Genomic DNA, 16405 nt, shown 5'->3' with positions numbered 1-16405 from the left:
ATCGTTATTATCACTACATGAATTTGGAAAAACACCAGAAAATGTGAGACAAACAGCCACTATCATCATAAGCATCCTTACATTGTTGTGTTTTGTTGTTTTGTTTCAAAAGTTCCCTTAAACTCTCCCCAAATTCTCTAACTTAACATCTCATTTAGTATCTTGAGAGATCTTTTCTTTTTGAAAGTGAATACCGAAAGGGATTCATTTTGGATTCTGGAGAGGTTTCTTTTTCTTTTTTCTTTTTTTTTAATCTGGAAAACTAATAATTAGGAGAAAAAGAGACAAAATCAAAGCAACTACCAGAGCAATAAAGCAACACTAGAAAATCAGACCCTAACTGATGAAGAAATGGCTTTGCACTTACAAATCAACTTTGGACAAGCAGACTTAGAGCTCCAGAAAATAAGGTTGACATATGAGCTCAAAACCTACCTTTATTCAAAGCAGATAACCTAGCAAAGCCACTTGATGATGTGGATGAGATAGTGACTTTGTTTTAGGTCCCTCACCACGATGAGTTCCATTCCGACACTCAGTGAGCACGTGCTCACCACAAGCAGAATAAGCATCTAACCAAACAATTTAAATGCACAGGAAATGCACAGAAAGGTCCCATTACATACAATGCACTGATTACTAAATACCTGTCTCAATGCATTAAGCTGTTGGGCCCAAACTGACAACTGCTCCTGGCAGGCCTACTCTTTTAACTTAGAAAAACAGACCCAGTATATCCTTGAATGAAAAAATTAAACCATACAACAGTATGCACAATATAATAACACATTAGATGGGTGTACATACACATAGAATTTTTAAATCTGTACCAAAATTTGTGTCAATTTATATACCAAAAATTTTAAGAGTAATTATCTCTGTGCATATAATTTTCTTCTTCTGTTTATTTCCAGATTTTTCTACAATGACCAAAAAATAAAACATGAACTTTAACAGACTATGTCATATGACATCTTTTTGTTGTTTATTAATAAATGTCTCAGCAGAATCCCAACTACAATTGTTTTAATCCCAACTACAATTAACTTCCAAAGGCTGATGAGTATCAGAAATTTGGCTTCAAGATCTAATACATTTAACTTATAGCCCCTTTCAAGGCACAAAAAGTGATGTTCTTTCATATCATTATGATGGAAAACACATCTCGGGTGCTTAAGAAAAAAAAAACAAAAAACTGTTAGGTACTACAATGGACAAGTAAAAATCTTTCCTCTAGCAGAATACACAAATCTGAATTGCTTCAGAAAGCATACACAAAATTGACAAGAACCTCTTTGGGAGACTTTCATAGAGTTAAACTATTTACAAACCACAGTTTCATCTACGTCAATATGCAACACTTTAAAACCACACGAAAAGGAAAGGAAATTTTTAGTACAGCCAACGTTCGCACAATGAAGCTGCTACTGCTGAGGCCAGGCCAACAGCTCATGCTTCTGTGAAGACCTGCAAGGAGCCCGCAGTGGCTCAGAGACTATCCCCCCAGGTAGGTCTCTTTAAATACTCGGTATGTTCAAGTATCTTTTGGTAGAAAGGGAAGCTATGATTTTCAAAGCTTAAAACGTGTAAGTTGGAAATGCCTACATATAATAAGGCTGCTGTGTAAGAAGGCACCCATTATTAAACTCTAAATAGATTCTCGCTATGAACTTTCCTCTATCTGATGACCCCAGCCATCCCTCTCAAAAAAAAAAAAAAAAAAAAAAAGTTTATACAAAATTGAATACTTGCCTACAGGTGAACATAACTATTCAGTAAATCAATGTTACATTTTATGATGGACAAACGCCATGTTGTAGGCTTTACAACAGGGTACAATGGGTCTTAAAAGGACTTTCCTCCGCAAACATTATAATAGGTAATTTCAAGAACATTCTATTGTGACATTCATTTTTTAAAAAATGTAATGAGTTTATTTATTTTCTAAGCAATGGGCACTTTATCTAAACAAAGGAGCCACGTGAAATCTTTTCTTTGCTGTAGTACCTCTGCGTACCTCAAATTTCCACAGGATAAATAATTGGTTTACGAAATAATTATCAAGCGCCTGGTTTTCTAATTTGTGATAAATAACACAGAATGTTATTATAGTATAATTAGACCTCTAATCAATATACCAAAACTTTTAAATGACAACATGTGTTTTTCATTGCAATCTAGACTGAGATTCATGAAAACCAAGTACAAAGCACGTGATTCTCCAGCATCATCAAATAAATAGTTACACTCTAATTATTTTTAAATAAATTACCCACAGGCGGTAGGGGTGGATGGCCAGTTCTAGTTACAGAGAATATTAATATATTCATCTATGAAATGAGACTTTTTTGTATAAATCGTATTAGCAACAGGAACGCTTTAAAAAAATATATTGTGTTAACTGTTATTATATAACATTTGAAATACAAGAGCATAAGCCAAAATCCTAACACCCGGTAAAGCAATAATGAGCAAAGGTGGGAGACAGAGACAAAGATCAATTTATCCCAACACTAGCTTTGGACCCAGAGAAGGAAAGGATGCTCAGAGTGCCAAGGTTCAAATAAACGGTTACTATCAAAAATTAGAGTCCTTGCCATCTGCAACTACATGGATCGAACTGGAGGGTATTATGCTAAGTGAAATTAGTCAGAGAAAGACAAACATCATATGACTTCACTCATATGAGGACTTTAAGAGACAAAACAGATGAACCTAAGGGAAGGGAAACAAAAATAATATAAAAACAGGGATGGGGACAAAACAGAAGAGACTCTTAAATATGGAGAACAAACAGAGGGTTACTGGAGGGGTTGTGGGAAGGGGGATGGGCTAAATGGGGAAGGGGCATTAAGGAATCCACTCCTGAAATCATTGTTGCACTATATGCTAATTTGGATGTAAATTTAAAAAAAATAAAATTAAAAAAGAAATAGAGTCCTAAGAAGTCAGTGAAGCCTGTAGGAGACTGCAGACATGAAGAACTTACTCCAGGCATTTTAAGGTAGGAAGGATTTGGACATAGCAAGGATAAGGGCAGAAAGCCTAGAATATGAGCAACATGGTCAGATTCTAGCCTGTTCTCACAAGCTGGAAAACCCTGAGCAATACCCAAGTGTCAGAACTCAGTGTCCTCAACTGATCTGGGACTTGGACTAGACGCTATCATTAAAGGTTCCCTCCATCCTTAAAGTCCTATGATCCCCCAAATTTTATCACAACTAAAAGTACAAAGGCAAGAAGGAGCAGGTCACAGAGTAGCAATCCCACACATCTAGAGAGTTGGGATAAAGACCGTAGGGATGGCTTGAAGCAGCTAGGTCATAGGAACTTTGAAGGTAAGGGAGGTTTAGATTTAAAACATAGAATGTAGGTTTGTTTTTTAAATATAAATATAAATATAGTGTGTGTGTATATATATGGTGTGTGTGTGTGTGTGTATAGTAAAAAGAAACATCAAAATACTTAAAGTCTAAATTTCCTTTATTAGTATTCAGGGAAAAAGTTAAGAACGATATTTTATTTCTGCTCTTTTATATGAAAATTGCTTAAAATAGAGTTCCTGCCACATAGTAAGCACTTAGTAAGGCTGGCTTGATAATAATAGTCATTATCATCATCACTATCATCATCATTACTCTTATTGAGAGTTCTAGAGTAGTTTTGAACATAGCTTCTGAGATCAGACTTCTGAGTTAGAATCCTGGGTCTATAATTTAACAGCTACATAACCCTGGGTGTTACTTGACCTTGTTGTGCCTCAGTATTCTCATATGTAAAGTAGGGATAATAACACCAACATGACAGGAATGATGAAAGGTAAAATACTTAGCTCAGTACTAGACACCAAGTAAGTACTCAATTATTTTCACTGAGTTTAGTACAGAATGAATTATCCATGAACTCTGAAGTCCCATGGCAAGTAGGAAAAGAAGAAGGACATGTACCCTTTTAAATGACATTTTATAAAGTTTCATATACATCTGCCTTGTCAGTCTGCTTGTAGATTGTTTCATCCCAAGATGTACACAGTGGATCATTAAATAATTAGGAGAATTAAGGATCAGAAAGACTTCAAAAATTTTTGGTTTTTTACCTTTTTTTTTTTTTTTTTTTTTTTTTTTGAGGGAGAGAATTCCAAGCAGGCTCCATGCTGTCAGAGTCCAATGTGGGGCTCAAACTCACAAACCATAAGATCATGACCTGAGCCAAAATCAAGAGTTGGATGCCCAACTGACTGAGCCTCCCCGGCACCTCTGTTGTTTTACTTTTATTTTTTTTAATTTTTTTTTTTTTCAACGTTTTTTATTTATTTTTGGGACAGAGAGAGACAGAGCATGAACGGGGGAGGGGCAGAGAGAGAGGGAGACACAGAATCGGAAACAGGCTCCAGGCTCCAAGCCATCAGCCCAGAGCCTGACGCGGGGCTCGAACTCACAGACCGCGAGATCGTGACCTGGCTGAAGTTGGACGCTTAACCGACTGCGCCACCCAGGCGCCCCTGTTGTTTTACTTTTAAATGGAGGTTTCAGAGAATGGGCTTATTTGGACTTTTTAACCACTGTACTTACTATTTGCTATTTTTAAGAAGTTGTGTATCGGTTTTTTTTCTGCTAAAACACAAAATCTTCTGGTCTTTGAAACAAAAGGCAGGTGTTTACTATGTATGAGGAGCATGCACACCAGAATCAGCACTAGAGAGATGTACATATGGCACTAAGAGCATTAATTTCGACCAGGTCAGAGGGAGTAAATGAAGCTCAAATGGTTTAACTTGCACTTATCAACCTCCAATTGTTCCAGGAGGAGGAACAATTCCCTCCAGGAATGTGGAGGGAATACATCATGATTTCAGCATTATCAGTGTCAATCACAATGGTCCTAAGAACATGTCCTACACTTTTCAAACCCTACAATGAAAGAAAAAAGAAAACACTCAAGTATGATAGATGTTTTCATGCTAACATAACTGAGCTTCTCCTTGAAAATTTTGTAACCAATGATCATATATTCTTGTTCTAGAAGCCTTTAAAATACATCCATGGTCTAATTTCTCAAAAACACTGACAGACAGGCGCCTGGATGGCTTAATAGGTTAAGCATCTGACTTCTGCTCAGGTCATGATGTTGCAGTCCGTGAGTTCGAGCCCTGTATCAGGCTCTATGCTGACAGCTCAGAGCCTGAAGCCTGGAGCCTGTTTCTGATTCTGTGTCTCCCTCTCTCTCTGCCTCTCCCCCACTCATGCTCTGTCTCTGTCTCAAGAATAAACAAACATTAAAAATAATTTTTTAAAAAAAGCACTGACACAGAAACATCCATACAAGCACGGTTTAATAGAACTAGGACACAAACCAGAAAGATACTTTAGAATGATCTAGTACCTGCATTACAAAAGAAAAAATAAACAGGAGAAATTAATTTTAATAACATACTTAACCTAATACATCAAAAATACCATTTCAGCATATGCTGAATATAAAAATATTGAGATTTTATTAACTGTACTATTTGTATACAATAGTGAAATTTTACTACTTGTAATGTTTTTTATAATATCTCCTAAAACATCTTTAAAACCCAGTGTGTATTTTGCATTCACAGCACATGTCAATCTGAAATGGCCACGTTTCAAGTGCTCAATAGTCCCATGTGGCTACATAGTGGACATCACAAGGTCTATGTCATTAGGAAACTGAGTGAGGGAAAAGGAAGGAGTAAGCATCAATTCAAGACCAGACTCTAACCCTTCAACTCTTTCTGCTAAAAAGAAAAATGAAATGCAATTTTGACTGTGAAAATGTTCTAGTAGATGACACAACAAAGGGCCTACTTTCAAAGTAACTCCCTCTAAATTTCAGTACAATTTTCTTCACCCATTACTTCCCCTCTCAGCCTACATTCCTCCAGCATGAAGAGCTCTTGTCAATTTACGAAAAAAGCAGGCCAGGAAGCTCAGTGAAACCTCTCCAGGCTCAGCCACAACCGAACAATGTTACCTTCATTTCCTTTCTTTGTTTCTCAGAATTTCAGTTCACTTACCTCCTCCGCAAACTAACTTCCAACGCAACTGGTAGCAAAAGAACTACCGGAATACAAAAGTGTGATGTCAAAAATATCCCTTCTAGGGGCGCCTGACCGGCTTGATTGGTAAAGTGAACAACTCTTGATCTCAGGGTTATAAGTTTGAGCCCCATGTTGGGTGTCGAAGTTACTTAAAAATAAAATCTTAAGGGATGCCTGGGCAGCTCAGTCAGTTAAGAGACTGACTCTGTATTTCAGCTCAGGTCACGATCTCGCAGTTCATGAGTTGTAGCCCACCACCCCCACCCCACAGGACTCCATACTGACAATGCAGAGCCTGCTTGGGATTCTCTCTTTATCCCTCTCTCTGCCCCTCCCTTGCTTGTGCTCCCAGTCAGTCACGCTCGCTTGCTTTCTGAAAATAAACTTGAATCATTAGTCTCTTTATGAAAATAAATAAAAATAAATTCTTAACAAAAATCCCTTCTAGAAGCAAACATACATGGAAATTCCAAAATCATGAAATCACACCATGGAAAACCCAGGCTTCCTCACAATCTCAGACATTCCCACCAGTCCACACAATCTAGTAAGTTCACCAATAAAATTTCCTATAAGAATTAGAAAAATTGTAACCTAGCATTGTGAATATAGATGTTTTAACAGAAAATAGTCGCTAATTTTAATTACTAACGTCCCTACCATTTTTTTAAACAGGTTCTTCGGATTTTTTTGTTGTTGTTGTTGTTGTTTTTGAAGAGTCATCCTTCCTTTCCCTCAAGATGACAAACAGTTCTCTCTTCTGCCCAGTTTACACAGGTCTGGAGCCGTTCACCTATTTTTTTTATTTAGTTTTTCTTGTTGGAATTATCGGAAGTGGTTTTGCAACCTGGGCTTTCATACAGAACAACGCAAATCACAGGTGTGTAAGCATATACTTAATTAACTTGCTTACAGCTGATTTCCTGCTCACTCTGGCATTACCAGTGAAAATCGTTGTTGACTTGGGTGTGGCACCCTGGAAGCTGAAGATATTTCACTGCCAAGTGACAGCCTGCCTCATCTACATTAATATGTACTTATCAATTATCTTCTTAGCATTTGTCAGTATTGATCGTTGTCTTCAGTTGACGTACAGCTCTAAGATTTATCGAATACAAGAACCTGGATTTGCCAAAATGATATCGACCGTGGTGTGGCTAATGGTCCTTCTTATAATGGTGCCCAACATGATAATTCCCATCAAAGACATTGAGGAGAAGCCAAATGTGGGATGCATGGAATTCAAAAAGGAGTTTGGAAGAAACTGGCATTTGCTGACCAATTTCATATGTGTAGCAATATTTTTAAATTTCTCAGCCATCATTTTAATATCTAACTGCCTTGTAATTCGACAACTCTACAGAAACAAAGATAATGAAAATTATCTATATGTGAAAAGGGCCCTCATCAACATACTTTTAGTGACTACAGGCTACATCATATGCTTTGTTCCGTATCACATTGTCCGAATCCCATACACCCTCAGCCAGACAGAAGTAATATCTGACTGCCCAACCAGGATTTCACTCTTCAAAGCCAAAGAGGCCACGCTGCTCCTGGCAGTGTCGAACCTGTGTTTTGATCCTATCCTGTACTACCATCTCTCAAAAGCATTCCGCCTAAAAGTAACCAAGACTTTTGCTTCACATAAGGAGACCAAGACTCCAAAAGAAAAATCAAGTGGTGAGAGCAGTGCATAAAATATGGGATTTTTCATGCTATCACTTCCTGTCTCAGTGACAGTAAGTATTGGGAAAGAGAAAAGACAGCCTAAGTAAAAGACAGCTACCATATGTGGCCTGCTTTACTCAGAAACTGTTTCTAAATGTAAATCGAGCAGCACCCTTGTGGTGCTTAAACCACGTTCATACAAAACCAAAACAAAAAACCTAAAAAGTACTGCTGAACCAACACAACACCTTGCATTATCCCTGAAACCTAAAAAAGTTTTATGACACAGACTCAGAGTCATTCATGAAGTATCCATTTGAATATTGGGAACTGACTTCTTGATAGAAATATGCAAAATGATCTCCATGTAAGATGCCAGAAAGCCCTTTGGCAACACGATTTAAAACCATTTAGATCATACTAAATAAAATCCAGCTGATCTTTACATGAAACCACTTGTGCCTGATTTATTTTTAGTCCATCATCCAACTCACTACTCCAATTTTTAAGATCTAATGGTTTTTCTAAAACAATAACTAAAACTGTTTATTTTGAAAAAGGCTTGAAAATACATGGATAGTTTTCGATGTACTATATATACTCATATTCTCATAGATTATAAAGATTTTCTAATGTTAGCGATGACAACTTCAGTGACTTCTTATTTTCATTTTGTAGTAACATGAAATATTACCCTATAACATTTCCAAGCACGGTGTTAAACTATACTAACTGCTGAAACTACTGTTTTGGAACTAGAAACTCACATCAAAGGTACGGAAAAACAGCACTAGTCAAATGGCCTTAAAATAGACATGCCAGATCCACATAGCAAGGCCTTCTTAGGAACACAACACGTGCTGGGCTGACTGGTGCCAGGTCTGAGACTGACCCCACGTGGGGCCAACAGTTTAAAGAATGGGTGACTCTAGCTCTCAGGGTCACAATCCTTAGATCAAATTCTCTAGACTGCAAGTAATGCAGAAAGAATTCAATAGATGGTATTAAATAAAAGATTTAGGAAAAAGAAGATTGAAAAGTTTAGATAACCAGACTTGAGACTATGTGGGGTTTTTTCTCATTTCAAGAGCAAAAGCCCAACTTTTACAACAATTACAACAATTGGTAATACATTTGTACTAGCTGCGGTGATTAATAAATGGTGTTCCTGGCAGCACTCTCGAGAGACAGAGAGCTCGCCCACTCTCACATCTCAAAAGTGTACTTTCGCTTTAATAAACTTTCCCATTTATGTTAAAAACAAAAACAAAAAAAGAAAGAAAGAAATGGTGTTCCTGGAAGCTAACAAAACAGGTTTCATTCCAGGGCTATTTTTAGTACCGCATTGAGAGGAATTATTTTCTGAAGCTTGAACCCAAGACAATTCCTGTGTACAATTTCAATATTCCCGGATTTTGAAGAGAATAATAAATGAGAAAATGCACAAAAGAAAATGTCTGTTACCCTTCTAACATGGTAAGTGCTGGACAAATTCTAGTTAGCTAGTGGTAATGACAGAACCCCGCACTGCATCAGCTATCTGACATAAGGTGTAAAGGACACGATTATGTTACAGGCTGGTAGAATGGTGATACACTAAAACTTGTCCTTGTCAATAGTCTAACAACATGTTGTTACTGACAGGCAGATCAAGACATCATTCATATAGTCCTACATACAACTACTAGATTCTTTTCCTGAATCTTTTAGTCAAGGCCCTAGGAGTCTTCTCTCCTTGGTCGTCACTCACTAGGGCCACATCTTCAAGATTGGGGGCTGGAGGGAGGAGGCACACAATTTTTTTTTCCCCAGCACATTCTTATATTTTCATCACATGCATAATAAGTTAGTCAAACTTTCCCTTTTTATTAAGAGAACCAGACTCTGTACAGCATTCCTAATGTCAATCTCATATTAGCATATATGTTCATTTTCCCCTTACTAATATTTTATTCTAAATGACACAGTAAAGGGAAGTCTAGGGCAACTGGTGATGGAAAGCTATTAATAAACTGTATCCAATGATATTAATTTTCTAGCAGTTCTTGTATGAATGCATTACAGTTGAATTCTATCATAATCCATCATGAGAGACGTAATCACTGGAAATCATTCATGCTCCTTCCTCTAAGGAAGTGGACAGTCTTTAGAATGTTACATGGTGGGAATGACTGTGTAGCCAAGGATTACATGAACAACAGAATAAAGATGTCCATGTGTGGGTAGTGTCCTGCACACCCAGATGCAAGGAAGAGGAAGGCCAGCAAAGCTCCACTTACCCAAGAGAGAAACACAGAATCTTCAACTAGTTTCAGCCATTTTCATCATTTTGTCATATCTGCTCTATTACCCCTCGCCCTTATATTTAAATTAACTTTCTTAGTTTGGAATACTTTAAGATTTATAGAAAAGGTACACAGATGGTACAGAAAGTTCCCATATACCTTTCATGCAGTTTGCCCTAACGTTAATGCCTCATGTAACCATGATACGTTTGCCAAAAGTAGGAAATTAACATTGGTGCATTAACGGTTAACCAAACTCCAGACTTCCATATACTGCCCAACCCCACTCTTGACTCCCAACTATTTTTAAAGCAAATTCCAGGCACTGTAATAGTTCATCCATAAACTCTTCAGGACACATCTCTAAACTATCAGGCCACCCCTTCTATTGTTCTAAATGAACAGTGAGATTATTCAATTATGTTGAAAAAGAGTGATGTATACAGGTAACAGCTAAAAAATGTATTCAGCCAGTGATGTGCAAGAAAGAATTGTGGCAACTTTTGACATAGCTCTGGACAGAAAAATTGTAATAAAAATATATATAAGTGTAGTGATTTTGAAAGTTCCAAAATAACAACAAAAATTAAAAATTAAACTATTTAGGGGTGCCTGGGTGGCTCAGTTGGTTAAGCATCCAACTTTGGCTCAGGTCATGATCTCGAAATTCCTGAGCTGAAGCTTTGCCTCAGGCTCTGTGCTGACAATGCAGAGCCTGCTTGGGATTCTCTCTCTCTCTTTCTCTCTGCCGCTCCCCCACTTACACATGTGGTGTCTCTCTCTCTCTCTCTCTCTCTCTCTCTCTCTCTCAAAATAAACTTAAAAAAAAAAAATGTTTAGTTTGCAGATCAAAATTCCTCAAAGGTATCCAGAAGATAACAGTATACATTCCTCAAAATTACACTTTTTAAAATAATAATAATTATTATTATTATTATTAGTGCTCAATGAAAGAATGACTCACTAACATTTCACTTAAAATTCCAGGAGAAAAAACAGTAATTTAAGAATATAAACACATTTAGATTTGGGCCCAATTTTTATGAATATCAAGAAACCGATGTTGTTCCCCTTCAGCAAAATGCATATCACAAGTTCTGAGTCCAACACTAAATTTCCCAAGTATTTCTCATATGCTATCAATTCTTAAATTCAACAGACCAAAACCCAAGTCCATGTCATATACAACCTCTTCTATGAAGCCTTAACCCATTTCTCAATCAGATGTTCTCTCTCCCCTTTAATACTTATTCTCTAAGAGTGGAAGAGACCCAAGAATGTCAAATGGTTTATCTTCCAGAGGGCACATGTGGTTTCACTCAATCACTGCACTCATTTTAGTGTTGATCATTTTATATGTGTCTCCCTCCTATCTTATTCATCTTTCCTGTGCCCCCAATTCTCATTCATCTGTATGATACCACAAGTACCTAGCACAATACAACGCACATAAGGGCTACTAGTAAATGAAGTTTCAAAAAATAGGAAAACACATTTAGACATCATTTGCAGTGACTCAAATGCTCTTGATAAAAGGATAGTAACCTAGAAAATTCCATTAAATCTAGCTAGCCAGTAGTATCACATCACAAATTTAAACTACATCCGTATGTATGCTATACAATTGTAATTGTAACAAAAGAAGCAGTAAATGCAAAAACTCACCTCCTTTCATATGTGTTATGGAGGCACACAATGGAATAATCATCCCATAATGGAACAATCAGGGTGCCAACTGATGGAAGCAATGACTTACCAGAGGTATGGGGAAATGTGTTGCATACTGCAGGTGCCGCAGAAGGTCATAATTAGATGGAAAAATCAGCTCCCTGGGTTTTTCTCTCTTAAGCAACTTCTCACCATTAACCGACATTCTTCTGCCCAAGGAAGGGTTGGCATTCTCACAGGATTCTCCAGGCATGGGAGAAAAAATCTAAGTCATGTAAAACAAATGTTGGAGATTGTAAATGAAAGAGAGCAACACAACACAGCGCTACATGCCAGAACTTCACACACACGACATGCATGCACTATCTTTTCCTTATTTAAACACTAAGAAAATATATAAATAAATTTTGTTAATTTCCACAAAATTCGTATTCAGACCCAAAGGAGACCATCAACATCATGCCCCATTTTGCAGATAAGAAAGTGACAACCACACACATGTAAGAACTGTTCAGAGCTGCACTCTCCAGAGGGCCAGAGTTAACATTGGACTTCAAGGTTAAATGTTTCCTCATAAGGCTAAATCTCCCACAAAAACATACACAAAGAAATAATTAACAACACTAATGAATAACAGTGGGGCGCCTCAGTGGCTCAGTTGGTTATGGTTAAGTGTCTGACTCTTGATTTCACCTCAGGTCATGATCCCACAGTTGGTGAGTTCAAGCACCACATCAGACTTGGCTCAGACAGAGCTGAGCCTGCTTGGGATTCTCTCTCTCTCTCCTTCTCTCTCTGCTCCTCCCTCAGTCTCTCACTTGTGTGCACACACTCTCTCTCTCAAAATAAATAAGTTTAAAAAATAAACTAATGAATAATAAAGCTTTTAGTATATACCCCAAACAGTATGATTTTTTATAAAGGACCTCATTTGGATCCATGAGGAAGAAAATACTATAACCATACTGAGATATGGTTGAAGAAGTATAACAAGTCCAGAGCCAGGAAAACTATTATTTAGAAACTGAACACATACATAGCAAGTCAACAAGGACTGTCACGATGAAACTACTATCTTCATGTATTCCTCAGAGATAATGGTCTCAAAATGAACAAAAGAGAAAAGACAGTCAACCAGGAGGACAGAGTGTTATAATTCACAAAGGAGACGATGCAACCAAAACTAAGAATGAGCTGAAATGAGACAATCACAAGATGAGTAACTGTACACTAGAAAGGAGTATGGAATGAGCACATTTACATCACAAGTACACAGGTCATTCCAGGACATGGGTCAAGGAACAGAAGGATGGAGACAAGCTGGGGTGCAGGCGGGGAGGAGGGGTTAATAGTCAATAAGAATTTGAAGGTTGAACCTACTGGAAACTCCGAACCAAAGTCAGTTTTAAAGTCATTCTTGTCTACTTCATCAAAAATATTAGTAGTTCCTGAGTCAATGCCCATATGCGCCATAATAGTCTGTTCCTGATAATTGCCAGAGAAAGAAAGTTGCACTGTAAATTTTGTAGTTCATTACAAACTAAAGCTAAAATATGACAATGATTTTTTAACCATCCTATGTCTTTTCTCTCCCTAGATTCTACTTTTCCCAAAAAAGAGAAGGAAGTTTTAAGACATTCACTGTTCTTGCAAAGTCACATTCTTCATCCTCATGATAAAAAAAAAAGATTTAACTTCCATGATACTTGAAGGAAAAAGCACACAAACTTCCTAATTAAAAATCAAATTGGCCATAACATCCCTCCTTTGGGCTATTTCCAGTCACATGCTCACCAACTGTACTTAGAAAATAAGAGTATACCCCAGATACAAGATACCTGGACATCCAAGAATAGAAAAGAAAAAGCAGAAACATAGATGAAGCATCAACAGGTACAGTAACTTTAGTTTTTAGCCTTTAAACTTCTACTGTGGTCAAATTCGGAAACAATGGTGTTTACATTAAGGAAATGATTTTGTGTTTTTTTTTAATTCCTGCACCATTTGATCACCAAACCTTAAGAGCACAAACTATGAATTCACACATGCAATTCTAACATCAGGTCTTTACAAGGATAACCACAGTTTTAAAAATACCATAATATTTTCATTATGCTTAAACTCCCACAGAACCAATTTGAGGCTTGATTTTAAGGAACTGTCACAATCTCTCACCATTTTCTACTCTTTCTCATCACCACCTTCATGTTTTCTGCCTTGAAAACTTCTTTAAGTATCTGGAATGATGTCCAAAACACCAGAAACCGGCAGAAAATGATAAAAGTCATACTCACAGTATTATAAAATAATTTGTTGAAAAAAAAAATTCCGCAACATTTGAGAGATAAAGTTGTTAATTTAAATGAAAATATGTGTTATGATTAAAACAGAATTTCCCATTTTGTATCAAAGACAGAAACAATGAATGAATTGGGGTTAAAGATGCTCCTTCTAATGGGACCAAAACAAGTCTGATTTTAAGTCACAACATTCAAGGAAACTGGGATTTAGAAACACATAAAATTGGAAGTATTTAATTCCTGTCCAGTAAAAAAAATGTTACAGACTGTCAAACCTTTTCATTAATAGTTTTAGAGTATCCAAAAGAAACTTCTGGAATGTATCAATTATAATCCAATGTTGTTTTTTGTTTTTTGTTTTTTCTCCACAAGTTTGGGGTAGAGATAAACAAGTTCTGTAATGGGAGAATACAAGTAAAATGTAATCACCCTTCCACCACCAAACAATCCTTGTGAAACTAGTTGCCCAGCTGCGTGTGGTTTTCGGGTTTGGGGAACCACTCCCAGGGGCATACCTCCATTTTCATGTCATGGTCCTTTGGATAGTGCTCATCTACATTTTCGCCTGCTGGCGATCGCGGCCGAGTCGAGGCGCTGACTGACAAGTCTCCCCGAGATATGAGGGTACACATGTACGCATCATGGGAGAAGACATCGTGTCGGATGAACTCACAGAAGAGCAGCACCAAATTCACAAATTCGACTTTTTCACATTCACTGTTTGGATCCGCTATAAAGAAACAAATCAAGAATTCAGTCTCCCTGACCTGGCAGGAAAAAAAAACAAACAAAAAAAAACAAACAAAAAAAACAAACAAAAAAAAACACCAAACAGGAAGGCTTAACAATATTCCCATACATTTTTTTTTTTTAACACAGTGAAACATTTATTGGAAAATTTACTATGATACAGAAGCAGTTGTGCAAAACTGGCACAGAGGTTTTGATTGTCCCCCTGTAATTAAAAACAATATCCGATGTGCTAAGCTCAAGTTCAAATTTAAAGACAGTGGTCCTTGGCAAATGAATAACCATTCAATTAATACAAACACAAAATTTCAGGTACACATGGGGTGGGCGGGAGGGAAGCAGAGTTAAACTGCTTTCCTCTGGTTTTACTACTAAAACAGCTCATGACTATTTTTATAGCTTGAGGGTGTCTATATATTCGTGACATGTGTGCACACTTTTTCAAAAACTTCACAGTGTAACAACTGAAAAGGTACCTGAAAATAATAGTGAGTGGGATCTACTGGAAAAAAAAGGGAAGATGGAATAAAAAAGAAGGGCATAAAGATGGAGCTCTGCAGTCTTGCTCAATTCATAGCCAGTCTATTTAACTCACGTGATAACTTAATATTGCAGCTGCATTCTACAACTTTGTACCCTCGACAGAGACTAAAAAAGGTTAAGAACAATCCTTCAGCACTCAGTCTGTGGTGCCATCGCACTCACAAACACCAACAAAGACAAACAAAATCTAGGCAACATGAAGCTCGCTCCCTAAAACTGAAGCCTAAGCATTTGCTGCCATCCACCTCCGAAGTCAATGACAAACAACAACGACAGAAGAGAAGCACAGCTTTATCTGACAGCAGGAAACCAGATCTAGAACAAGCAAAGGCACAGGAGAAAGGTCTTCCCAAAGAACCAACAGGAGTGAGGACAGGATAAGGGGCACGAAGGGCAAATGTGTATCTTTCTCCCCCAGGATACAAGATAAGTTAGAGAAGCTAACATCCATTCCCGGCGATCTATTTTCTACTCTCCAGGATCTCTTCCATCCCTGCATTTTTCTGCTTCCTTTTCCATGTTTCACTGTTGCCCCCTACTTCCCAACCACCAGTATCTCTCTGGCTCTTGCTCTCCCTCTAGCCCACAACAGCCACCAACTAACTAAACGAACCTCAGCCCAAAGTATCATTCAACCCAAACCAAGGACTTTCTGAGAGGAATGGAAAGTAGTACTGTTTCTTGTTGTTTTACCTCCTTCTTCACCACAAACCTGTCCTTCCCACCCCTACCACATTTCCATGTGCCATTTTTTTTTGTTTCATCACTATCCATCCTAAGACCCTCCCCACTGTACTTTGTCACACAAAAGCCTCAGAATAAGATCAAGCCCTCTTAACATGCATAAACAATTTTTTTAAGTGTGCACTTACTGTATAAACCCACTGGGTTTGTAATTCCCAAACCCTCAACTCCCCATGAACAACAGAATAAAAGATAGAAGAATGGGAGATGATAGGGCACCTAGGTGCCTCAGTTGATGAAATGCCTGACTCTTGATTTTGACTCAGGTCGTGATCTCAAAGTTTGTGAGATGAAGCCTCACATATCAAGCTCTGCACTGAGAGCATGAAGCCGGCTTAGGATTCTATCTCTCCTCCTCTCTCTGCCCCTCCCCACCTCTC

At 37.6% G+C, this 16405-nt stretch overlaps 2 protein-coding genes across 5 annotated transcripts in view; one reads left to right on the top strand and one right to left on the bottom strand.

Annotated features, from left to right (window-relative positions):
• MED12L (mediator complex subunit 12L) overlaps positions 1 to 16405 on the bottom strand; it is a 332574-nt gene that overhangs the window by 219206 nt on the left and 96963 nt on the right. For 3 of the 4 annotated variants that reach the window (XM_058730222.1, XM_058730221.1, XM_058730223.1), the window contains 3 exons: positions 14504 to 14718; positions 13069 to 13173; positions 11777 to 11953 (listed from right to left, as the gene is read on the bottom strand). In XM_058730222.1, the coding sequence (XP_058586205.1) occupies positions 11777 to 11953; positions 13069 to 13173; positions 14504 to 14718 (497 nt within the window). The remainder of the gene's footprint in view (positions 1 to 11776; positions 11954 to 13068; positions 13174 to 14503; positions 14719 to 16405) is intronic. The other variant, XM_058730224.1, reaches the window with a different exon arrangement.
• GPR171 (G protein-coupled receptor 171) lies at positions 6766 to 8187 on the top strand. Its single transcript, XM_058730240.1, has one exon. It carries the CDS (start codon positions 6805 to 6807, stop codon positions 7762 to 7764), a length of 960 nt encoding a protein of 319 aa, XP_058586223.1. The 5' UTR covers positions 6766 to 6804; the 3' UTR covers positions 7765 to 8187.

Source organism: Neofelis nebulosa, chromosome 5, assembly GCF_028018385.1.
Source record: "Neofelis nebulosa isolate mNeoNeb1 chromosome 5, mNeoNeb1.pri, whole genome shotgun sequence".
Taxonomy (NCBI): Eukaryota; Metazoa; Chordata; class Mammalia; order Carnivora; family Felidae; genus Neofelis; species Neofelis nebulosa.
This window is presented reverse-complemented; position numbering and strand designations above follow the sequence as displayed.

Excerpts from the sequence above, each read along its gene's own strand:
- GPR171 (XM_058730240.1), top strand. The coding sequence starts at position 6,805 with ATGACAAACAGTTCTCTCTTCTGCCCAGTTTACACAGGTCTGGAGCCG.